The following is a 26,967-nucleotide window of genomic DNA, read 5'->3' as shown; positions in this document are numbered from 1 at the left end:
TTCATGAGTGGTCCTTCTTGTGTCTTAAGGATGCTGTAAGCTGGTATTACCTGAAAGACACTTTTAGGAAATTCTCAGAAATAAAAATATTTGCCGTATGTTGTGATACAGAAGGACTACCAAAAAAATGAACTGTTTTCTTTACTTTCATGGAGAAACACACTGCTTTCTAAGTTGTAACTATTATTCTATCACAAAATCATTTTTAGAATTGTTTAACATGTCTAATATAACTCAAACAAAAAATAATAATGCCAATTTCATAGCTAATTCAACATGAAGTATTTTATTGCTCTATACATATAATCCTAACTTCAAAAAGTAAGGAGATCATTTATGTTAGTTTCAGTACTGAATTTTAACAGATAAAAAGAACTATAAATATATAATACTTCAAGGCATTAAAAAAGCTAAATAATTAAGCATGATAAAAGGAAAAAAATATAAAAACTTGGTCCTACTAAAAATATATTCTCTTTATCTACAGTTACAAAGGAGATTAACTTGTATCTTCTTTTTTTTTTTTTTTTTTTTTGCGGTACGCAGGCCTCTCACTGTTGTGGCCTCTCCCGTTGCGGAGCACAGGCTCTGGACGCGCAGGCCCAGCGGCCATGGCTCACGGGCCCAGCCGCTCCGCGGCATGTGGGATCCTCCCGGACCAGGGCATGAACCCGAGTCCCCTGCATCGGCAGGCGGACTCTCAACCACTGCGCCACCAGGGAAGTCCCTGTATCTTCTTATAATGAAGTGGAAACCCACTTTTTACAATGGCAGTTCAAACTCCCTGCCTTTGCTCATCATGACGTGTGTGCTGAATTCTGCCTGTGGAGAAGAAACTTAGACAGAGTGAAACGATATGTTTATACCCTGTCTGTGAGTCTTCTCAGAAGTCAGTGAGCTGGAACGCCCTTGAAGGAGCTCCTGGGTGGCGGCAGCAAAAAGAACAGGAGCTGCCTGGGGTCTGGACTCCAGCCCTGCCTCTCCGCCCCTTGGGGCTGCAGGGAAGTCACTGGAAGCGACTGAAGCTTCAAAGTCTTAGTCTGTTACAATAACTGGGGCCGCTATTCCTATTGCCATGAGGTGCTTGAGAGGTGATATTATGTAACAATTCCTTGAAAAAATGTAATATATTGCTATAATAATAATGATAATAAAAGTAACAGATGGCAAATGAAAGGGAAAGCCAAAAAAAGAAAGATGGTATTTTATAGAGGTTACAAACCACTGTATAAAAATAGGATGGATGGTATTATTATTATACTATGAATTATGGAATAGATGTTGATTTTCAACCTTATATTTAAAAAATACATATTTCAGTTGCCTCTCAGCAGAAGCAATCATTTTACTTTTCTTTATGACACACTGGCTGATGTAATTCTGTTGTGTTCTCACCTTGGATGGAATTAGCTCTCCAGACCCCGCCTTGAGAAAAGGTACAGTTTTTCTGGTCCTGATGACTCTTCCAGTGATGCAAGGGACCCCGTGGCTGGTACCACCAGATGGGCAACTTCAGGAAACCCTGAGGAATGGAGATTTCCAACTGCTGTGATGCACATAGATTAAGTCAACTTCTACTTCCACAGAAAGAAACTTTTTTTTTTTGGCCATGCCAGGCATCTTGTGGGATCTTAGTTCCCTGACCAGGGATAGAACCTGTGCCCTCGGCAGTGAAAGCAAGGAGTCCTAACCACTGGACCACCAGGGAATTCCCAGAAAGAAACATCCTGATACAGAAAATGTTCCTGAATTTATTTTTCCTTAAGATACATGTATTAACTGTCATGTATTATACTTGCTTACTGTTTTTACAATCAAAGTTTAAAATCATAAAAATCAGTCTTTAGGATGACTGGGACCAATGTTCTATATCTTCTTTTTCAAAATTTTGTTGCACTGGGTCTTAGTTGTGGCTCCAGGGCTCCTTAGTTGTGGCATGCAAACTCTTAGTTGCAGCATGCATGTGGGATCTAGTTCCCTGACCAGGGATCAAACCCGGGCCCCCTGCACTGGAAGCGTGGAGTCTTATACACTGCGCCACCACGGAAGTCCCTGTTCTTTATCTTAGTAGCTACAGTAAGTGAAAAGTATAAATAAACTAACAAAACATTTGACAGAACAAACTATATAAATGTTTTTAGTCATTGTAAGAGCACCATAGCACAAGCACCAGTTACATGCAGTTTTTATTTATAAAAGTTTCTAAAGGAACTTTATAGAGATCCAACAACCTACTGATCTAAGGTGCATTCCTATATACCAACTACATGAAATAAACTCATCTCCTTAAACACATTCTGTAATTTCAGTTTTACTAATTTAACTGGTTCTTCTCCATCCCTTTTTTGAGTGGGTAAAGAACTTGAATAGATTTACTAAATGAAAGATCAGTTGCTATTACAGTGCTCAATTTCCAACAACAGAAGATGAGAATGTGAAAAAAAAAACATGTAAAGTATTTTAAATGTGTATTTCAAGAAATGCATATTAAAATGAGAATATTTTTCTGTTTATCAAATTGGTGAAGATTAATAAATACTCAACTTCCACGCAGTAAATAAATAAATGTAAATCAGAGCAAAAAACTCCATTTTTTTTCACTTGTCAAAAACCAGAAAGTCTAATAATATTCTACATTGGTGAAACTGTAAGTAAACCTGAACTCCTGTTAATTGGTTCCAGGAGTATAAACTGCTGCGAAGTTTCTGGACGGTAATTTGGTGCTGTCAAAATTTAAAATGCCTGAGCCCTTTGACCAACCCAGCCATTCCATGGTTAGGATTTTACCTTCTGATATACTAGCCCATGCGTACAAAGATATTCACTGTAAATCATTTATGGTAGCAAAAACCATGAAACAACCTCAAGGTCCCTCTTCAGAAGACTGGTTATATTACGGTAGGCCATAACTTTTGACAAAGCGATTTCAATTCTAGGAATATCCTGTAGATACATATGTGCAAAATGGCAAATAAACGATATTTTTGGCAGTGTTATTTGTATCAACAAAGACTGGATACAACCTAAATATTCTTTGAAAAGAGACTGGTTAAAAAATAAATCATGGTACCTCCATAAATATCAAATAGAATGAGATAACTTTATGGGTACTGATATGGCATATCATATCATATATATATGGGGGTAATGAAAAAAGCTAGGTGCAGAATAGGGTGTCAAGCTTATAATCATTTGTGTAAATAAAAATATGTATATACATATGAATGTGTACATATATGTTATGTATATATACATACATACGTGTGTGTGTGCATTAAAAAGCACGTGCCTCTGGAAGGATACAGAGGAAGCTGGCTGCCTGTGGAAGGAGGACCCCAAGTGGCAGGGGGACAGGAGGGATGGGGGATACCTTTCCTGGCCCAGCTTTTTATACACTTTGAATTTTGTATCATGAATATTATCAATTCAAAAATTAACTTTAAAGAGCACAGTATAAAATACAACAGAATTCTATGAAGTCATGAAAAAGAATAAGGTAGGTCTGTATGTGCTGATGTGAGATCCTCAAGATATATTAAATGAATAAAAACAAACAAAAAACAAAAGGTATAAAACAGTGCATAGAATATGACCCCCTTTATGTAAACTTTGAAAAGGATACGCACATATTTACATTCAGCATACAAACAGGCATAATTTTTTTCTTGGAAGGATACACAAGGAAAAATAAGTTTATTGTGGCTCTTTCTGGAGAGAAAGATATGGGAGAAACTTCTGTTTATCATTTTATAGCCTTCTACACTGTCTGAGTTTTCTAATCATAAGCAAATGATTATCTGAATGCTGGAATTCTGGGTCATTTTCATCTTTACATGTGTCCACATTAAAACAAAAACAAAAACAAACTAATAAGTAATGGCTTTTCCAAGTGGTAATACACAGTGTCTATGGAAGAGCAGTGGTGTGAGCCCTCTCACAGACCCACATTAGGACTGTAAACTTGGTACGACTCTTTGGGAAAACAATTTGGCTTGTTAATTCCATCTTTAGAATTGTCTTAAGAAGGATTTATATTTATTACTATTTATAAGAACAAAAAATTTAAAACAAGCTAAAATCCGAACAACAGGGATATAGGTGAATAAAACTGTGGTTAAGTCAAATATTGGATATAATGATTGTTTCTGGATTTTATGGTCAGGTTAAAAAATAAAATATAAAAAGTAGGAAATTAAATTGTACATACAATTTGACTTTATAGGAAGAAAATATATAATGATGTAAAATATGGTAGCTGTCTGATTAGTAGGATTTTGGGTAAGTACTCTATTCTCTTTATGATTGTATTTCCCCATTTTCATACAATGAGAACATATCATCCTTGCAATCATAAAATAGTAAATGTTATTTACAAAACATCTATTCAGGAGCAAAATCTTACCAGAGGAGGAAGTTTTCCTTCAATTAAAAGCAAAGTGTCCCCGGAAGAGAGCATAAGTTCTTTCAGTGCTGCATCCTGGGAATACAGAAAGTGAAAATCTTTTTTGTCACTTATGACTTCTGAAAGGAAGAAAGAGACCATTCGATCTTTTTAAAAAAACCCTATGCCTCTATTACCCTTTCAAGATAAGTAAATGAATAACGAAGCAGATACTGAAAAGATGGAAATAAGCTAAAACCATAAAAAAGTATATATATATCATTATGTATTAAAACTGTATAATTATGAACTGTAAAAGATTAAAGGAAGGGAGATGGATGAGATAAGAAATGACAGATTAACTTACAGAAGATAAAATTTTAGTTAAGCCTAAAAGATGGACTGGATTTGGGAAAGCCAGAGGAAACAAGAAGGAACTTCTTAAGGAAAGAAGAACACGGCGAAGTCAAGGTTAAGTCAAGAGTCAGTATGACTTGTTTTGGGGAAGAGCTAAGAGACTAGATTAATTAGAATGGGAGGTATCTGCTGGAGAGTAACGGGAAAGAAAACTGGGTTGGAAAGGTGGTCACAGGTCAAAGGGACGTGGAACAGAAAAAAAAGTTTTCAGTTGCTTTAAAAAAGCCACTTGGGCTTCCCTGGTGGCGCAGTGATTAAGAGTCTGCCTGCCGATGCAGGGGACACGGGTTCGTGCCCCGGTATGGGAGGATCCCACATGCCGCGGAGCGGCTGGGCCCATGAGCCATGGCCACTGAGCCTGCGCGTCCAGAGCCTGTACTCCGCAACGGGAGAGGCCACAACAGTGAGAGGCCCGCGCACCGCAAAAAAAAAAAAAAAAAAAAAAAAAAAAAAAAAAAGCCACTCGATTTCTGCGAAGGGGGTTTTTAAAGATCAATCTAAGCTGCCACACCTGTGACATACTGAAGTGAGGAACACATGGGCTCAGGGAAGCCAGTTGTAGTAAACTTAGTTAAGAGGCAAAAAAACACACAAAAAACAAAAAAACAGGGCTTGAACCAGGAGGTCGGCAGTGGGAATGGTCAAGAAGGAGTGGAAAAACTGATTGAAGGCTGAGACCAAATATGACGGATATAAGGTAAGTAGCGTAAGCCACATTTCAGGCTGAAAAAGATCAGGATGGGAAAGACAAGAAGCAAATCTGGGAAGTGGAGCCAGTTCTGAGGGTAATGAGTTTGCTTTTAGATGAACTGTTTGATACTGATTTGGGAATTAATAAGAGGAGAAAATAAGGAAACCATTTGACTAGATATACTCTTTTGACATCCAAACTGTATGTCCTGAAGATTCTTTGAGGTTCACTTTTTACTCGAGGCAGTCAAATTCCTGGCCAGGACTCAAGAGGAGCCTCTCTGTATTGTCCCCGACTGTTACACAGCAAGCACTGTTCCCCGGAGGGCCCTGCTTTAGACCAACCTCTGTTGATGTTCAATGCCACTGTCTCACTGGACAGAAAGCAGGTGATAAAGACTGGGGGGAAGGGGAGTGAGCACAATTGTCTAAGCTTTCTCAAAAAGCTTTATTCTGGGTCTACTTCTAAGGCCATGGATTTGGACTGTGAGGTCTGATGCTACTTGGAGCAACAATAAGATGATTAACCAACACGAAAGGATGCTCACATCGCTAATTATCAGAGAAATGCAAATCAAAACTGCAGTGAGGTATCACCTCACACCAGTCAGAATGGCCATCATCAAAAAGTCTGTAAGTAATAAATACCAGAGGGACTTCCCTGGTGGCGCAGTGGTTAAGAATCCGCCTGCCAATGCAGGGGACACGGGTTCAATCCCTGGTCCGGGAAGATCCCACATGCCGCGGAGCAACTAAGCCCGTGTGCCACAACTACTGAGCCTGTGCTCTAGAGCCCGCGAGCCACAACTACTGAGCCCGCGTGCCACAACTACTGAAGCCCACATGCCTCGAGCCTGTGCTCTGCAACAAGAGAAGCCACTGCAATGAGAAGCCTGCACACCGCAATGAAGAGCACCCCCGCTCACCGCAACTAGAGAAAGCCCGCGCATCAATGAAGACCCAGTGCAGCCAAAAATAAATAAATAAATTTATTTTAAAAAATAAAAAATAATAAATGCTGGAGAGGGTGTAGAGAAAAGGGAACCCTCTTGCACTGTTGGTGGGAATGTAGATTGGTGCAGCCAATATGGAGAACACTATGGAGGTTCCTTAAAAAACTAAAAATAGAGCTACCATATGATCCAGTGGTCCCACTCCTGGGCATATATCTGGAGAATACGCTAATTTGAAAACATACATACACTGCAGTGTTCAGTGTCACGATATACAACAGCCAAGACATGGAAACAACCTAAATGCCCACTGACAGATGAATAGGTAAAGAAGATGTGGTACATATATACAGTGGAATATTACTCAGCCATTAAAAAAAGAAATAATGCCATTTGCAGTAACACAGATGGACCTAGAGATTGTCATACCAAGTGAAGTAAGTCAAAGAAAGACAAATATCGTATGATATCACTTACATGTGGAATCTAAAAAAATGATACAAATGAACTTATTTACAAAACAGAAATAGACTCATAGACATAGAAAACAAACTTATGGTTACCAAAGGGGAAAGGGGGGGAGGGATAAATTAGGAGTTTGGGATTAACATATACACACGACTGTATATAAAAGAGATAACCAATAAGGACCTACTGTACAGCACAGGGAACTATACTCAATATCTTATTAATGGAAAAGAATCTAAAATAGAATATATACATTTAACCGAATCTCTGTGCTGTACACCTGAAACTAACATAACATTGTAAATCAACTACACCTCAATAAAAATTTTTTAAAAGAAGAAGAAGAAAAAAGAAGATTAACCAGATTCCAAACATCCTGTGATAACACTGCTCCTAAGTGTACCCTAAGAGTCTGGGTTGGATTTAGAGATGCAGTTTGAATCAGAGCGTAAGTGATTGGTTGGTAAGATGAATTCTGCCACCACTAACTTACAGAGAAACTCTCAGATTAAAATATTCAGGTTTCAAAATTCAGAGTGTATCTTCAAATTCTTTCACTGGTTCAAATGTCTTTTGTTCTCTGTAGTTCTCTGCCTGTTAATGAAGAACTACTACTAGAGACATATTCTCTTATCAAAAGAAGACTCAATACAGATGTTAGTTATGTTCCCACTTAGCTGAAACTTTCCCTCTGACTCTATGAAAAAACTGCAGTAAGGAAAAAGTAGACCCACATATGGATATGTATATCCTAAAAAAAAAGTAAAGCTTTCTCTAGAATTTATTCACATGAGTAGGGTGGTATCCTTATGAAAATACAAAATAAACACAATCACTTTACAAATGAAATGTATAGAAATAATCTTACTTCTTCACATAAAGCCTCCCCAGCTTCATAGCACCAATCCATTTTTCGTAAATGCCATGCGTCTCCTATGAAGGAATCAAAATCAAATGAAAAAGAATTCAGAATAATGTTTTAAGAGTTTGTCAGGAATGACCCTTCTGGATAAATGAATATCAAATGGGATATGATCTAATAAGTATTAACTAATTTTTAAAGTAAATTGTCTCTTCCAGGGACTGAAAAAAATTAAGTCATTGCCCCAACTTGGTTAATTTTCTCTCTATTCCACCAAGAACTGTATACTTGCAAATAAAAATAAGTCTTGGTACTAGTATGCAACATCTACTTACACCTTTATTATTTACAAGTACACATGCGCATCATCACACATTAAGCATAGACAGATGTACAAGCATAGCACAGAATCCCTCCTAAAGTCATGAAGTTGAGTTTTATTTCACTGTCTTAGACAAAAATACACGCTAACATCGCTCAGCAACTGATAACATGTACAGCAAACCTGTCCTATCCAGTCAGCAGCAATCTAACGAAAGCATGTCCTTTAGTGCTTCATTGTAGTTGGTACAAATGAACATTTATGAAGGTTAATCAGACTTCAGTTTTTCAGCATGCTTGCTACACACTCACGACATGGGGAGAGAATTTTTTTCGGGGAGAGGGAACTGAGCAAAAGTTGAAAATCCTGATGGTTAAAAAACTAGCAATGTTTTATAACAGTCATCTCCCCCACCCACCGAAAGAAGCTACAGACGAGGGAAGAAACATAGACCTCACATTTATCCTACACGGGCCACAGGCTTTGAATCCCAATACTGTTCTTTATAGACCCTCTTTTGTCATCGGTTCTAGTTTTAAATGCAGTAAGATTTATATCGATATTTAACTTAATCTAAGTTTGTTTTTAAAAAAAAGTAAGTTAAGAGTGAACACCATTACTTCATAGCACAGCACGGTAGAAAGAAATCAGAGTTCTGAAATCAGAGCCACTTAGCTACTTGCTCTGTAACACTGGGTAAGCCGTTTAACCATTTTCAGCATCTGTAAAGTGGGAACGGGGGATGATCCCTGCATGGGAGGACTACTGTCGAGATGACCTGAGGCATCGCACAGAAACTCCTAGAAGCTGAGCAAGTGAACATCCCTGCCAGATAACGGAGCCCCGTGCTTCCACTCTGGTGGAGAGAATGGCAAGCACTCACTCCAATGAAAGCAGTGTGGTGCCTCCTCAAGCTTGCTCCGTGGTTCCACCTGGGTAGCCACTTCAGGATACCCTGGGTTGATTGTTTTCATTCATATTACATTCCCTACTCTATACACAGAAATATTGGCCTGAAACACAATGCACTGAAATTCTGAATCCATGAGGTTAAAAAAAGAAATTCAGCAAAAGATCTAGGAAACTCCAGAGGGTCTAAATCTTAACTGAATCTCTTTTGTACCTTTGTTGTTTCCTATCTAGGCTCTATTTCCTTAGAAGTAGGCTAACCTCCAACTAGTTTTCTTTTAGCCTGCAAACAAGAACCAGGAGAATTATGTACGTATAGAAATGTAAAGCATAACTGACAACCCTGGAGAAAAAAAAGGTTTGAAAAGTTTTCATTAGGCTTATAGAAAATTTATTATAAGTAAAGGATGTGGATAAACTTATGTATCATCATGGTCTGTAACTTACCTGATAGGCCAGATTTCTCCAGCATTACCTTTAAACACTGTAAGAAAAAAAAAACTATGTTCATTAGTTGTTCTATATATGACTTACAGTATTGTGAGAAACACCCATTTTTGACCCTGGGCCTATCTGAGTCTGATTATATTTAGTAATTCTCAAATAGATAAAGATACACACGGTGCAGTGATTAAGTAAGCACTTCTTAAGGGCTAGGTGGTGCCAACTCAGCAGGGAAAACCAGTTTCCGGTGTTCGCAACCAGGTCTATCTACAAGTTCATCCGCTTCCAGGACTGCAGTATGATTCCCTTCTTATGAGAACAGTGTATTTTTGACCAGATGTGATTAATTAGGCTGATTTCACAGAACTCTGACACCTAGAGAAGGAGATTAGCTTTTATTTATCACCTAAGAAACAACTGGTCATACATCAGCTCATGAGGGAAGAACTATGCATACTGTGAGCTCATGGCACAATTCAATAAACAAGACACGATTAACAGACGTTTAAACAAAACAAAAGTAGTCACAAAAAACTCCCAACTTCTTGAGGGGAAAGACATTCTTAAAGCTGTGACAAAGCGAGAGAGTGGCATGGACATATATAACACTCCCAAACGTAAAATAGATAGCTAGTGGGAAGCAGCCGCATAGCACAGAGAGATCAGCTCGGTGCTTTGTGACCACCTAGAGGGGTGGGATAGGGAGGGAGATGCAAGAGGGAAGAGATATGGGAACATGTGTATATGTATAACTGATTCACTTTGTTATAAAGCAGAAACTAACACACCATTGTAAAGCAATTATACTCCAATAAAGATGTAAAAAAAAAATTTAGGGCAAAGGAGTATGTAAAATTTCATTTATACTATAATAGAGCAGAAGGGAGTAGTACAAAGGATGATCACTGCTGCCCTGCTTGGATTAGGAGAAAAATGGCAAACAATCCAGACATCCCTGAATTAACAGGGGAACATTTAAGTAAACTATGAGGGGTCTTAAAACAATTAAAAGGATAAAAGAGATTTATATTTACTGGTCTTAAAAGATCTTTAAAATATTTTAAGTGAAACAAAGTTCTGGGATCTCATTTATGATTTTAAAGAAAACCATACAAGTCAAGCTCTTATTTTTACACGTACATACATACCCACACATTGGTACACACATGGCAAAGGTACGGAAGGATACACTCTACTGATGTGGATAAGATTATACTGTCCAATGACAACAGTGACTTCTGGGGAAGGGACAAGAATAGGGTGGTGACCAAGGGGGATTTTTAGTCCCCCCAAAGTTTAAAAAATAAGAATAAATCCACAATTACCTGTCTGGTTAAAAATAAAAGAGACTCTAGAATTAAAGATTGTTTAGAAAATGATGACAATGACAACACAGTATGTTAAAACAGGGAATGGGGGCTTCCCTGGTGGCACAGTGGTTCAGAATCCACCTGCCCACGCAGGGGACATGGGTTCAAGCCCTGGTCCGGGAAGATCCCACATGCCGCGGAGCAACTAAGCCCGTGCACCACAACTGCTGAGCCTGCGCTCTAGAGCCCACGTGCCACAACTACTGAGCCCATGTGCTGTAACAACTGAAGCCCGCGTGCCTACAGTCCATGCTGTGCAACAAGAGAAGTCACCGCAGTGAGAAGCCCGCACACCACAACGAAGAGTAGCCCCTGCTTGCCGCGACTAGAGAAAGCCCGCGCGCAGCAACGAAGACCCAACGCAGCCAAAAATAAATAATAAAATAAATTTATTTAAAAAAAAAAAACAGAGAATGGGACCAAAGCCATATTCAAAGAAAACTGCGGTCTCAAAGGCCTCCATTGTTTAAGAAAAACAAGCAATTGAGCATTCAACCTAACTGTGTTCCAGACAGAGGAAAGGCCTGTTTCAGGAACAGCACAGTGACCAACGCGGCTGGAGTAGGACAAGCGAGAGTAATAGTTAGACTTTGTTTTTTTTTAAAAGATACCAAAGGGCCAGATCACACGGGGCCCTGCAAGGTCACTCGGGGCTCCCCCCACCACCCCGAGTGAGATGGGAAAGCAGAGCAGGGCTGTGTGCAGAGGGCTGACTGATCTTACACTTTAAAGGCTTACTCCACTTCTTTGTAAGAACACACCCTGGGAGGTGTCAGCCTGGAAGGAAGGAGATCGGTTAGGAAGCTGCTGGAATAATCCAGATGAGAGGTGAAGGGGCGACAGCAGTGGAAGGAATAAGATGTGACCAGATCCCAGATAAACCTTGATGGTAGAATGAAAACGATTTCCTGAAACACTGGTTATGAAGTAAGAAAGAAAAGAATCAAAGACGATTTCAACGTTTTTGGCCTAAGCAAGCAGAAAATGGAGCCACCGTAATAGAAAAGGGAAACGTGAGTGAAGTATGTTTGAGAGAGATCAGGAGCTCTGTTGTGGGTGTGCTATAATTTGGGATGACAATCAGACAACCAGAGAGTAGCTGGACATATGAGTATGGCGTCTACGACTTGAGAACGAGGTGCTCACAAGGCAGAGAGAGAGGACACACAGACTGAGAACCGGCAGGCCGGAGAGGTGGGAGGAAAACCTAAAGAGCTGCGGTCTTCTCGAAGCAAGTGACAAAAGTCATCAAGTAGGTCACTGCTGCTGAAAGAGCAAGTAAGATGAAGGCTGAGACCTGCTCACTGGACACAGGGACATGGAGGCCACTGACAGCCTTGACAGAGCAGTTTCAGCTGGGGGAAGGGGGGTGGGTGGGCACAGGGAATGACTCTGCCTGCAGTGGCTTCAGGACAGAACAGAAGAAAGACATACACATCGCACCTTTGAAAAGTTTTGTGGTTTCCGTTCTTTGAAACGAAAAAACACTACAGTTACCCAAGGCCACATCCCAGGCACAAAGTGACTCACCGTCTTTCCTCTAAGTAACTGCTGCCTTTCCAATGATATTTCCAGTCCCTCTTTACACTTCCAACTTACAAACATAAATAAGATACTGAATTGCCCCCCAATTCTTGATAGCATCCAATCCAAAATTAGCCCTTATCCCTCCTTAGAATCACCTAGCACAAGTCCAAACCTTATCAGGGACACGCTAATGTCTGATTCTTATGATATGTATCACTTGCTGGCAGTAAGTCAATAATAAACCTTTTTTTAAAGCTAAAAAACCCCCCAAACAAAAAACGTATTAAAGTTAAAAGGCAAATGAAAACCTGGGTAAATATTTACAGCTTGTAACAAAGGGTAAAAAAATATTTTATTTAAAAAATGTTTGGGGACTTCCCTGGTGGCATAGTGGTTAAGAATCCGCATGCCTATGCAGGGGACGCAGGTTCTAGCCCTGGTCCGGGAAGATCCCACATGCCATGGAGCAACCAAGCCCATGCGCCACAGCTACTGAGCCTGTGCTCTAGAGCCCTCAAGCCATAACTATTGAGCCCGTGCACAACTACTGAAGCCCACGTGCCTAGAGCCCATGTTCCATAATAAGAGAAGCCACCGCAATGAGAAGCCCGCACACCAAAACGAAGAGTAGCCCCTGCTCACCACAACTAGAGAAAGCCCATGTGTAGCAACAAAGACCCAACGCAGCCAAAAATAAATATAAATAAATAAATTTATTAAAAAATAATAAAAAATTAAAAAAAATGTTTTATCATGGAAAATTTCACACACATGCAGAGGACAGTAAAATGAACCCTCAGGTGTCCACTGCCAGCCTCAACTCCTGCTGCGGCCAGTCCTGTCTGTCTGTGCCCCGCCCACTTCCCCTGACTCACTCCTCACATTCTTTTGAAGCAAATGTCAGGTATCATTTCATTTATTGATATTCAGTACTCAGCTCTAAAAGATGAAGATTCTTTTAAAAAACGTAACTCTTAAATAATTATAATATCTAAAAAAATTAAGAACTCGTAAATAACAAATATTCTGTCAGTGTTCAAATTTCCTTACTTTCTCTTAAACTGTTCCTACAGTTCTTTTGGTTTGAATCAAGGGCCACATAAATTCCATACATTGCACCTACCTGCTATTTCTCCTGAGTCTCCTTTAACCTACAGGCTGTCTCACCCTGCAGCTGATTTCTTGAAGAGGAGGAGATTTCCACGTCAGGACAGTGCTTACCGCAGGCCTGTGGTGCACTTAGCAGGTCCCTCTGTCCCCTGTACTTCTTATAAACTGGTACTCAGACCTACAGGCTTGATCGGACTCAGGTGCAGTTTGTTTTCTTTTGGCAAGAAGAGCACGGGTATTGTTTTCAACTTCTAAATGTCTGGGTGTTGCTCTTTTGGAGCTGTCAGCAGTTTTTCAGGATCCTTGCTTAGATCCATTAATTCATTAGGAGTTGAAAAACAGTGATAGTCTAAAATTCTTTCTCCATTTTGTTAGCTGGGATATGTCTACTAAAAAAATCTTCTCATTATCTATTTGGTTGATGTGAGGTATAGTTTGCAAAGAAAAAGATACAGGCTTGACTCTTTCATTTATGGTTCCCTAGCATCCACTACAGGTAAGCAATGAATAGCATATTTTTTAGGATCACTGTGAACTCATGGATTTTATGTATGTGTGAATCAATTCCCACTGAGGTTCAAACTCTTATCTTCAGGTTGGCTCCTGACTCTCTTTGCTGATCCCAGAGGTCTTTGCTAGCTATACTGTTTTCTGTCCTGATGAGATGTTCCAGGCTCATCATTCACTTTCCTGACCTAGATACAGAACCAGCCATTACTCCAAGAAGCCCTAGTTCCTCTAGGAAATGGTATTTAGTGACCACAATCTGAACGCTGGGGTGCTTGCTACTACCAGGTTGATCACTGTTTCTATAAGTGATTTCAGGGGACAGAGCTAGAAAAATAATTTTTTAAAGAAAAAATATATCAGGTTCATTCTAATTCTTCTAATTCAAATTCAGGAGCACAGGGACTTCCCTGGTGGTCCAGTGGGTAAGAAGACTCTGTGCTCCCAAAGCAGGGGGCCCGGGTTCGATCCCTGGCCAGGGAACTAAGATACTACATGCCACGGGGCAACTAAGCCTGTGTGCTCTAGAGCCTGCGTGCTGCAACAAAGTGCCTGCATGCTGCAACTAAGACCCAACATAACCAAATGAATAAATAAATAAATAAAATCCACCAGAGGGCAGACAGGAGAGCAAGAAGAACTACAATCCTGCAGCCTATGGAACAAAAACCACATTCACAGAAAGACAGACAAGATGAAAAGGCAGAGGGCTATGTACCAGATGAAGGAACAAGGTAAAACCCCAGAAAAGCAACTAAATGAAGTGGAGATAGGCAGCCTTCCAGAAAAGAATTCAGTGAAGATGATCCAGGACCTTGGAAAAAGAATGGAGGCAAAGATCAAGAAGATGCAAGAAATGTTTAGCAAAGACCTAGAAAAATTAAAGAACAAACAGAGATGAACAATACAATGAACAATACAATAACTGAAATGAAAAATAAACTAGAAGGAATCAGTAGCAGAATAACTGAGGCAGAAGAATGGATAAGTGACCTGGAAGACAGAATGGTGGAATTCACTGCTGCGGAACATAATAAAGAGAAAAGAATGAAAATAAATGAAGACAGCCTAAGAGACTTCTGGGACAACATTATACACAACAACATTTGCATTATAGGGGTCCCAGAAGGAGAAGAGAGAGAGAAAGGACCAGAGAAAATATTTGAAGAGAATTATAGTTGAAAATTTCCCTAACGTGGGAAAGGAAATAGCCACCCAAGTCCAGGAAGCGCAGAGAGTCCCATACAAGATAAACCCAAGGAGAAACACGCTGAGACACATAGTAATCAAATTGGCAAAAATTAAAGACAAAGAAAAATTATTGAAAGCAGCAAGGGAAAAACGACAGATAACATACAAGGGAACTCCCATAAGGTTAACAGCTGATTTCTCAGCAGAAACTCTACAAGCCAGAAGGGAGTGGCATGACATATTTAAAGTGATGAAAGCGAAGAACCTACAACCAAGATTACTCTACCCAGCAAGGATCTCATTCAGATTCGATGGAGAAATCAAAAGCTTTTCAGACAAGCAAAAGCTAAGAGAATTCAGCACCACCAAACCAGCTCTACAACAAATGCTAAAGGAACTTCTCTAAGTGGGAAACACAAGAGAAGAAAAGGACCTACAAAAATAAACCCCAAACCATTACAAAAATGGTAATAGGAACATACATATCGATAATTACCTTAAATGATTAAATGCTCCAACCACAAGACACAGGTTTGCTGAATGGATACAAAAACAAGACCCATCTATATGCTGTCTACAAGAGACCCACTTCAGACCTAGGGACACATACAGACTGAAAGTGAGGGGATGGAAAAAGATATTCCATGCAAATGGAAATCAAAAGAAAGCTGGAGGAGCAATACTCATATCAGATAAAATAGACTTTAAAATAAAGAATGTTACAAGAGACAAGGAAGGGCACTACATACTGATCAAGGGATCAATCCGAGAAGAAGATATAACAATTATAAATATATATGCACCCAACATAGGAGCACCTCAATACATAAGGCAACTGCTAACAGCTATAAAACAGGAAATCGACAGTAACACAATAATAGTGGGGGACTTTAACACCTCACTTACACCAATGGACAGATCATCCAAAATGAAAATAAGTAAGGAAACAGAAGCTTTAAATGACACAATAGACCAGATAGATTTAATTGATATTTATAGGACATTCCATCCAAAAACAGCAGATTACACTTTCTTCTCAAGTGCGCATGGAACATTCTCCAGGATAGATCACATCTTGGGTCACAAATCAAGCCTCAGTAAATTTAAGAAAATTGAAATCATATCAAGCATCTTTTCTGACCACAACACTATGAGATTAGAAATGAATTACAGGGAAAAAAAGGTAAAAAACACAAACACGTGGAGGCTAAACAATATGTTACTAAATAACCAAGAGATCACTGAAGAAATCAAAGAGGAAATCGAAAAATACCTAGAGACAAATGACAACGATACACGACGATCCAAAACCTATGGGATGCAGCAAAAGCAGTTCTAAGAGGGAAGTTTATAGCAATGTAAGCCTACCTCAAGAAACAAGAAAAATCTCAAATAAACAATCTAAACTTACACCTAAACGAACTAGAGAAAGAAGAACAAACCCAAAGTTAGCAAAAGGAAAAAATCATAAAGATCAGAGCAGAAATAAATGAAATAGAAACAAAGAAAACAGTAGCAAAGATCAATAAAACTAAAAGCTGGTTGAGAAGATAAACAAAATTGATAAACCATTAGCCAAACTCATCAGAAAAGGAGGGAGAGGACTCAAATCAATAAACTTAGAAATGAAAAAGGAGAAGTTACAACGTACACCGCAGAAATACAAAGCACCGAGAGACTACTACAAGCAACTCTATGCCAATGAAATGGACAACCTGGAAGAAATGGACAAATTTTTAGAAAGGTATAACCTTCCAAGACTGAACCAGGAAGAAATAGAAAACATTAACAGACCAATCACAAGTAATGAAATTGAAACTGTGATTAAAAATCTTCCAACAAACAAAAGTCCAGGACCAGATGACTTCAGAGGTGAATTCTATCAAATATCAAATATTCAGGGAAGAGCTAACATCCATCCTTCTCAAACTCTTCCAAAAAGTTGCAGAGGAAAGAACACTCTCAAACTCATTCTATAAGGCCATCATCACCCTGATACCAAAACCAGACAAAGATACTACAAAAAAAGAAAATTACAGACCAATATCACTGATGAATAGAGATGCAAAAATTCTCAACAAAATACTAGCAAACAGAATCCAACAACACATTAAAAGGATTATACACCATGATCAAATGGGATTTATCCCAGGGATGCAAGGATTCTTTAATATACGCAAATCAATCAACGTGATACACCATATTAACAAACTGAAGGATAAAAGCCACATGATCATCTCAATAGATGCAGAAAAAGCTTTTGACAAAATTCAACACACATTTATGATAAAAACTCTCCAGGGCTTCCCTGGTGGTGCAGTGGTTGAGAGTCCGCCTGCTGATGCAGGGGACACGGGTTCGTGCCCCGGTCCGGAAAGATCCCACATGCCGCGGAGCAGCTGGGCCCATGAGCCATGGCCGCTGGGCCTGCCCGTACAGAGCCTGTGCTCCGCAACGGGAGAGGCCACAACAGTGAGAGGCCCGCGTACCACAAAAAAAAACCCCAAAAAACAAACAAACAAAACTCTCCAGAAAGTGGGCACAGAGGGAACCTACCTCAACATAATAAAGGCCATATATGACAAACCCACAGCAAACATCATTCTCAATGGTGAAAAACTGAAAGCATTTCCTCTAAGATCAGGAACAAGAAAAGGATGTCCACTCTCACCCCTATTATTCAACATAGTTTTGGAAGTCCTAGCCATGGCAATCAGAGAAGAAAAAGAAATAAAAGGAATACAAATTGGAAAACAAGTGAAACTGTCACTGTTTGCAGATGACATGATACTATACATAGAGAATCCTAAAGATGCCACCAGAAAACTACTAGAGCTAATCAATGAATTTGGTAAAGGTGCAGGATACAAAATTAATGCACAGAAATCTCTTGCATTCATATATACTAATGATGAACAATCTGAAAGAGAAATTAAGGAAACACTCCCATTTGCCACTGCAACAAAAAGAATAAAATACCTAGGAATAAACCTACCAAGGGAGACAAAAGACCTGTATGCAGAAAACTATAAGACAATGATGAAAGAAATTAAAGATGATACAAGCAGATGGAAAGATATACCATGTTCTTGGACTGGAAGAATCAATATTGTGAAAATGACTAACTACCCAAAGCAATCTACAGATTCAATGCAATCCCTATCAAATTACCAATGGCATTTTTACAGAACTACAACAAAAACTCTTAAAATTTGTATGGAGACACAAAAGACCCTGAATAGCCAAAGCAGTCTTGAGGGAAAAAAACGGAGCTGGAGGAATCAGACTCCCTGACTTCAGACTATACTACAAAGCTACAGTCATCAAGACACTGGCACAAAAACAGAAATATAGATCAATGGAACAGGATAGAAAGCCCACATATAAACTCACACACCTATGGTCAACTAATCTATGACAAAGGACTCAAGGATTTACAATGGAGAAAAGACAGTCTCTTCAATAAGTGGTGCTGGGAAAACTGGACAGCTACATGTAAAAGAATGAGATTAGAACACTCCCTAATACCATACAGAAAACTAAACTCAAAATGGATTAGAGACCTAAATGTAAGACCAGACACTATAAAATTCTTAGAGGAAAACATAGGAAGAAAACTCTTTGATATGAATCACAGCAAGATCTTTTTTGATCCACTTCCTAGAGTAATGGAAATAAAAACAAAAATAAACAAATGGGATATAATGAAACTTAAATGCTTTTGCACAGCAAAGGAAACTACAAACAAGACAAAAAGACAACCCTCAGAATGGGAGAAAATATTTGCAAATGAATCAATGGACAAAGGATTAATCTCCAAAATATATAAACAGCTCATGCAGCTCAACATTAAAAAACATACAACCCAATCCAAAAATGGGCAGAAGACCTAAATAGACATTTCTCCAAAGAAGACATACAGATGGCCAAGAAGCACATGAAAGGCTGCTCATCACCAATTATTAGAGAAATGCAAATCAAAACTACAATGAGGTATCACCTCACACCAGTTAGAATGGGCATCCCACTGCTGGGCATATACCCAGAGAAACCCATAATTCAAAAAGATACATGCACCCCAATGTTCACTGCAGCACTATTTACCATAGCCAGGTCATGGAAGCAACCTAAATGCCCATCGAAAGATGAATGGATAAAGAAGATGTGGTACATATATACAATGGAATATTACTCAGCCATAAAAAGGAAGGAAATTGGGTCATTTGTAGAGACATGGATGAATCCAGAGACTGTCATACAGAGTGAAATAAGTCAGAAAGAGAAAAACAAATATCGTATATTAATGCATACATGTGGAACCTAGAAAAGTGGTACAGATGAACCGGTTTGCAGGGCAGAAATAGAGACACAGATGTAGAGAACAAACGTATGGACACCAAGGGAGGAAAGCAGCGGGGCGGGGGGTGGTGGTGGTGGGATGAATTGGGAGATTGGGATTGACATGCATACATTAATATGTATAAAGTGGGTAACTAATAACAACCTGCTGTATAAAAAAAATAAATAAAATTAAATTTAAAATTAAAAAAATTTAAATTATAAATAAATAAATATTAAAAAAAGAAGTCCGCACACCACAACTAAAGATCCTGCATGGTGCAACGAAGATTCCCACATGGCTCAGCCAAAATAAATAAATAAGTAAACAAGCAAACAAATAAATAAATATGTAAAACAAAACAAAAAAACAAATTCAGGAGTACAGGCTTTCTTTAACCACACTGATATTATCTGTCTCTCCATTCTCCAAGACTGAAAGTCCCTGTTCTCAGTGACATTCACGTAATTGTTTGCTTTATCACACACACACGTTCACACCTGTGCGTGTGAGATTATGTGTGTACACACAATGTAGAAACAGCAGAAGGAAATATGCCAAAATGTTAACATTAGTGGGATAAGGGATAATGAGGGGTTTTAATTTTTTTCTTTTAGCCCGTTTTTATATATCCCAAATTTCTACAATAAACATGTATTATTAGTAGTCAGACAAGAAAAAAGAATCATCTTATTTTTAAAACCACAGCTGGCTCACCACCTTTCAAGCAATCCAAACTATTCTTTTAGTGAATACATAGAATTCTTTAACGGATATTATGTAAACCCTACCCTTAGGATCTCAAAATCCTAACACAGGTTCCCACTGCTCCCCATACCAAACACCCACAGACCCCGGCCACCCAAAGTAAAATTCCTTACATCTCTCACAGATATTGTTTCTTCTACTATGATCTCCATCTCTGTCCCAGGCTGAACATCGCTCCCCACAGCGAAAAACAGGAACAGCTAAGATCAAGATAGAGGTATAAATGCAATTTAATTTGAATTTCAAAATTCTATAAATATTTATTTCCCAAACTGAAAAGCCAATGGTCATAAAACTTTAATAAAAATCTCAAATTATGTAAAAACAAGTCTACGTTGGGTATTTTAAAGTTACAATTTAAACAATAATCTTGACTACCTGGTAATGTAAGATTCTTTATCACCCATGTTTTTACTCCTAAGAAACATCTCCCACAGACATTATTTATTCTAGTATGATCTCCATCTCTCTCTCAGTCATTCCTCAAAGAGATTTGCAATTACTGTACACTATAAGCATTAACTGTGTTTTTTTCTGAGTCATTAGTTTGTGATCTTATTTTCTGTCCAGAGGTCCCACATACTTTAACTCCCTGGAACCCACAGGAAAATGTAAATCTGATCTCGCCAATTCAGTTCTTTACAGCCTATTTTTCCTTTCTAACTCAACCACAGTTGTCATGTTTTTTCTCCTATGATCTTGTCATGCACTACTATTTGTTAGAGTTTGGGAAAGAACAAATTAAAGGGGAGGTAGTTGGGAAACTAATGAAGTGGATTAATTCCATATCAGGGATCTGGGAGCCATGGGGATCCTGATAGGAGTTTAGCTTTACCTTGACACTGAGTCTTAACAGTAAGGACATCGTTATGGCTTTTGGACTGTAATGAAAGTTTATTAAGTAGATAGGGTTCTAGGCAAAGGTCAACCTCATAGTATTCTGTAAATAAAATTAATACCGATAAAGAAAAATCTGCTGTGAGTCTATGATATTATTGCAGGGAGTAATTAAGTTCAAAATCAGTATACTGTATTTCATTAAATCTAAAATGCTGCCAGTTGTTACTTATTATTTTATGCACTACCAAGAAAGGAAGCATAGCATCAGCTACAGTGCAGGATGCCACTGATTGTAAGATGCATCTTAATCTCACAGATGTTAAAATGTAGGAGAAAAAGGGTACATTTTAGAATTTATGAATTATGGTGGTTGAAACTGGTGGCCACTCAACTTTAAAGATCTCCCTTAACCACAAAATTTTCACAGAAAAACAACCTTATGAATATACTTTGACATAGTATTTTTGACTTAAACACAGAGAACTATATGGATGTATTCCTAAATAAAAGGTATCATTTAAGGAAAAGAAAAATTTTAAGAAAAACAGTATTACTGCAGTAGTTAAGGAATGAATCATACAATTAAGAACTTCTGATCATGGTAAGGTTGGTTTGGGTCCGTCAGGTGATCTCCTTTTACCTGAGAAGAAGTTGGTGCTTTTCCAGGACACAGTCCCAGTGAACTCCCCATCTTCAATTCTGCTTCCTTCAAAGTGTAATTGTCTGGCACTAAAAAGAATTTTGATAACATGGTAAATATTATTAATTCCTATCTTTGGACAAACTAGTACATTGAAATCAGCCTTTCTTTGTAAATCAAGAATGTTAAGAAAGAAAAAAACTGAGTTATACTCCATGCAAAAGGATTATATACAGTTATGTTTGATCTTAGATTTTCTCACTCTAGGACGTATACTCTTGTTATCTGTACAGCAATGCTAAGAAATAAGAGGCAGCTATGAATGTTCTAGATTCATACTTAACTAAAGAGAGCTGTTGTTTGCATGGATTATGTAATATTCTGAATTGATTCATGCATGATGGACCAGCTTCTTCCAAGTTTAAAGCTGCTATGGTGACTACCATCAAAAGAGTAAATTAAGTCTAATGACAAGATGCGTTACAGAGGTAAGAACCAAGACTCTGGTTACTGTGATAACTGGTATCACGATAAAATCAACAAAACAAATAAAAAACTCTGATAATAAATCTAGAAAGATACAACTAGGGCAAAACCATGACTAAAATGCACGTCAGCTAATCAGAAAGATAGGTGTTTTCCTTTAGAAAACAGAAGTGTTTGATTTTTGGTTACGACTTTCTGTAATTCACAAGGAAGACACCTGGATGAAAGTCTGTTCTATAAACCAGTTTCTAAAAGGTAACTTAAGAATATTAGGTATTGGAAATCACTGTTTAAGGTAAAAGTGTTGAGAAAGATAGGTGGCATGAGTAGGTGTCAGCTTTTGAAGGCTACCAAAAAAAATTTACCTGGACAAAGAAGCTTCCCGTTTCTGTCAATAGGTCTCAAACAGCTGTCCTCGGCTATAAATAAAAAGATGCTCGTTAGTGCAGCAAACAAAGAAAACCAAAGAGAGATTCTATTCTGTGTTAATTAGCAGGAAGCTAAAAAACCCCCAAAAAACAAGCAAAAAAACCCAACGACAAAAAACCACATACAGGCAGTCTTCCCTTTGCACAGCAGTGCAGGACCCTAAGAACACCTGTGCAAGTTGAAACTGTGCATGGAAATCTTAAAAAAAATTATGATTGTACTGTGATCTTTAACATTTTTTGTCAAAACATTAAAAACTGTCAGTTATACATGTACAGTGAAATAAAAAATAGCAAACTAATATTTACACTGTAATTTAAAACACTACAGGGGGCTTCCCTGGTGGTGCAGTGGTTGAGAGTCCCCCTGCCAATGCAGGGGACATGGGTTCGTGCCCCGGTCCAGGAGGATCCCACATGCCGCAGAGCGGCTGGGCCCGTGAGCCATGGCCACTGAGCCTGTGCGTCCGGAGCCTGTGCTCCACAACGGGAGAGGCCACAACAGTGAGAGGCCCACGTACAGCAAAAAAAAAAAAAAAAAAGAGAAGAAGAATGTGCAACAGAGATCATATGTGGAAATGTTCCAGAGTATTTACAACAGAACTACATTGAAAAGCCAGAAATAGATGCAACATATTTAGTCAGTTGACTTTCAACAGAAGTGCCAAGGTATTTCCATGGGGAAAGATACTATTTCAGCATACAGTGCTGGACCAATTGGATATCAATAGATGCAAAAATGAACCTCCAACTTTGCCTTACATCATGTAAAAAATGAACTCAAAATGGATCATAGAACTTCCCTGGTGGCACAGTGGTTAAGAATCCATCTGCCAATGCAGTGGACACGGGTTCAACCCCTGGTCGGGGAAGATCCCACATGCTGCGGAGCAACTAAGCCCGTGGACCACAACTACTAAGCCTGTGCTCTAGAGCCCATGCTCCACAACAAGAGAAGCCACTGCAATGAGAAGCCCACATACTGCAACGAACAGTAGCCCCCGTTTGCCACAACTAGAGAAAGCCTGTGAGCAGCAACAAAGACCCAACACAGCAAAAAATAAATTAAAAAAAAAAAGATCATAGACTTCAATGTTAAAACATAAAACTGTAAAACTTCTGGGGGAAAACATAGAAAATCTCTGTTACTTTTACCATAAGGAAGAGATTTTTTTTAAAAGATAGGACTTAGAAAGTATAAACCATGAAAGTAAAAGCAAATTGGACTACTACAAAATTTTAAAAGCATTTGAAAAGGCAGGCCACAAACTGAGAGAAAAAAGTTATAAAACATGTATTTGACAATAGACTTGCATCCAGGCTATATAAAAAATACTTATAACCTAATCAGAAGACAACCCAAATTGGGAAGCCACTTTACAAAAGAAAATCTACCTATGAACACCCAATAAGCACAGGAGAAGACGCTCAGTATCATTAGCCAACAAACTAAAACCGTAATGACGCATCACTGCACGCTTAGTAGAATGATTACAATTTTAAATGCTGACAAAACTAAGTGATATCGAAGACGTGGATCAACTGGGACTGCCGCGTGTTGCTGGTGGGAGTGTGAAATGGTACAGTCGCTTTGGTAAGGAGTTAGCTTATTAGTTCCTGTGAATTTAAATATTCACTTATCAGTTCTCCTGGATTTTTATCCAAGAAAAATTAAAACATGTATCCTTACAAATACTGTAAACTTTCATAACCACAAATGGGAAACAATCCAAATGTCAGTGAGCAGGTGAACAAATTGTGATGTATCCATACAATGGGATACTATTCATCAATAAAAGAAGTAAACTACCACCCCATGCAAAACATGGATGAATCTCAAAGACATCATGCCAAGCAAAAGAAGCTAGTCACAAAAGAGTAATACTCTTAGGATTCCACTTATCGATGTGAAATTGTCAAAAAAGAAAACCTAAGCTGTAGTTACAGAGGCAGATCAGAATTAGGGGATGGGGGATTGACTACGGAGTGGCATGAGGGAATTTGGGGGGGTGATGCAAATTATATCTCAATTTGCTGGTGGTTACTGAGTGTTTTCATCGACCTCTTTTAAACTGTGCACTTAAACTGGATGTGTTTTATTATAAGTAAATTATACCTCAATAAAGTGACTTAAGAATATATGGTTTATTAAAATGAATAGTTTGTTGTCTTCCCATGTCACAGATCTCCTTTCTTCCACTCCTTCCCTCTGAACTATTCTTTACATAGCAAGTGATCTTCTTAAACGTAGGTGAATCAGATCATGTCACCCTCTGCTTAAAACCCTGTTGTGCTACAGGAACCTGCTTCGTCTGGCCATTGCCTAACTAACCTCCTTGCAGTCCACTCACCTGCTTATTCACAGCATACTTCCCATGGTGACTTCGTGGAATTTCTGGTCGCAGGCTCTCTTCCACCCCCGGGGACTTCTTTTTTTTTTTTTTTTTAAAGCAGAGGGAGGTTTTTTGTTTTTTTGTTTTTACATATTTATTTTTGGCTGCGTTGGGTCTTTGTTTCTGCGCGTGGGCTTTCTCTAGTTGTGGAGAGCGGGGGCTGCTCTTCACTGTGGTGGCTTCTCTTGTTACGGAGCTCAGACTCTAGGCGCACAGGCTTCAGTAGTTGTGCCTCCCGGGCTCTAGAGCACAGGCTGTGTCGCTGTGGCACACAGGCTTAGTTCCTCCGCAGCCTGTGGGATCTTCCCGGACCAGGGATCAAACCCATGTCCCCTGCATCGGCAGGTGGATTCTTAACCACTGCACCATCAGGGAAGCCCCCCTGAGACTTCTTAATCCTGTAATCTTTTCTGAACTCTGTTCCCTTTACTCTTCATCTGCTAACTTCAGTCACTCATTTGGTCTTAGCTGAAATGTTATTTCCGTCATCCCTGGCTACACAATCTCAGTTCATCTGTCTATCGTACTCTAACGCCCGTCCTTCCCTTCGTAGCACTTACACTGTAACTATCTGTGTTTTGTGTTATGAATGTCCACCTCCCCCATTAGATGAGGCTCTTTGCGGGCAGAGTCCATGGCTGTTTTTCTTATTGTCAGCTTCTAGGACAGTGCCTGGCACATAGAAGATACATGACGTGTGTTGAATGAAAGTGAAAATTTTTTTTAAAAACAGTATTTAAATTAACATTTTTTAAATTGGAGAACTCTTTTACATAAACTGTTTCAGTTGTCAAGGAGTTTGTATTAGAATTCTATGCTGGCTTCACATTACTGTAGTATAAGGGCTAGAACTCAGGAATCTCAAAGAGATTCTGTTCTGTTCAGATAAAGTTAGAACTTCTAAGGCCCGTGGCATTCCTGCCCTCTCAGAAGCCTCCACCCCTTTGAATTCCCCCACCTCGTATGCAACTTGGTAAGAATTCTGTTTGGAATTAAAACCTAATATACTTCTTCCCACAAAGCAGGAGTCTTTGCATCCTCAAAAACAGGGCATACTGGCCCTAATCCATTTACTAACTAAGCATAAAAATCACCTAACTTATTTTAAATCTAGGCAGTCTCTGTGCAGTTCTAACACACATGACTTTCAGTTACCGCCGTTTATCTGTTACCCAGCAGCATGGTTCACATTTCAGCTGCCACCGGCTATTACCTGAGTAATTGCATAAAGTACAAACTTCGCTACGAGCCCTTTAGTCTGCAGATCACTGTGAAATAACATGTACATCATGATCAGTGACCAGTTACTTCACTCTTTAAAGCCTATCAGTAATTGGTCAGTGCATAGCTGCTATTAATTTTACCACATAGACAACATAGTGTGTAGTTTATTGCCTCCTTTTCTCCCAGTGGTAAATTCAGGTAACATTTTACAAGAATGGATAATCGAATTAGCCAACAATGGTGAAAGTGCAGGAAAGAAACGAAAAGTGTATGGGACTTCCCTTGTGGCACAGTGGTTAAGAATCCGCCTGCCCATGCAGGGGACACGGGTTCGAGCCCTGGGCCGGGAAGATCCCACATGCCGCGGAGCCACTAAGCCCGGGCGCCACAACTACTGAGCCCGCGCTTTAGGGCCCGCGAGCCACAACTACTGAAGCCCATGCACCTGGAGCCCATGCTCCGCAACAAGAGAAGCCACCGCACTGAGAAGCCCGGGCACCGCAACGAAGAGTAGCCCCTGCTCACCGCAACTAGAGAAAGTTGCACGCAGCCACAAAAGGCCCAACACAGCCAATCAATAAGTAAATAAATAAGTAAATTTCTTTTAACAAGAGAGAAACAAAAGTATATGGAGCTGTAGAAGAAACAGCTGGCTGTGGGGATGCTGGCACTGCCGTCATTTGAGAGAATCCAGATGT

At 39.1% G+C, this 26,967-nt stretch overlaps 1 protein-coding gene across 5 annotated transcripts in view; it reads right to left on the bottom strand.

Moving 5' to 3' along the window:
- USP40 (ubiquitin specific peptidase 40) overlaps positions 1-26,967 on the bottom strand; it is a 94,222-nt gene that overhangs the window by 16,926 nt on the left and 50,329 nt on the right. For all 5 annotated transcript variants that reach the window (XM_060106089.1, XM_060106088.1, XM_060106087.1 and 2 more), the window contains 7 exons: positions 22,590-22,643; positions 21,739-21,827; positions 20,372-20,458; positions 9,450-9,486; positions 7,778-7,842; positions 4,403-4,477; positions 1,396-1,522 (listed from right to left, as the gene is read on the bottom strand). In XM_060106089.1, coding sequence (XP_059962072.1) covers positions 1,396-1,522; positions 4,403-4,477; positions 7,778-7,842; positions 9,450-9,486; positions 20,372-20,458; positions 21,739-21,827; positions 22,590-22,643 — 534 coding nt within the window. The remainder of the gene's footprint in view (positions 1-1,395; positions 1,523-4,402; positions 4,478-7,777; positions 7,843-9,449; positions 9,487-20,371; positions 20,459-21,738; positions 21,828-22,589; positions 22,644-26,967) is intronic.

The sequence above is a fragment of the Mesoplodon densirostris genome, chromosome 8 (assembly GCF_025265405.1).
Source record: "Mesoplodon densirostris isolate mMesDen1 chromosome 8, mMesDen1 primary haplotype, whole genome shotgun sequence".
NCBI classification, from domain to species: domain Eukaryota; kingdom Metazoa; phylum Chordata; class Mammalia; order Artiodactyla; family Ziphiidae; genus Mesoplodon; species Mesoplodon densirostris.
The sequence above is the reverse complement of the archived record's forward strand: the minus strand, read 5'-3'. Positions and strand labels throughout refer to the sequence as shown.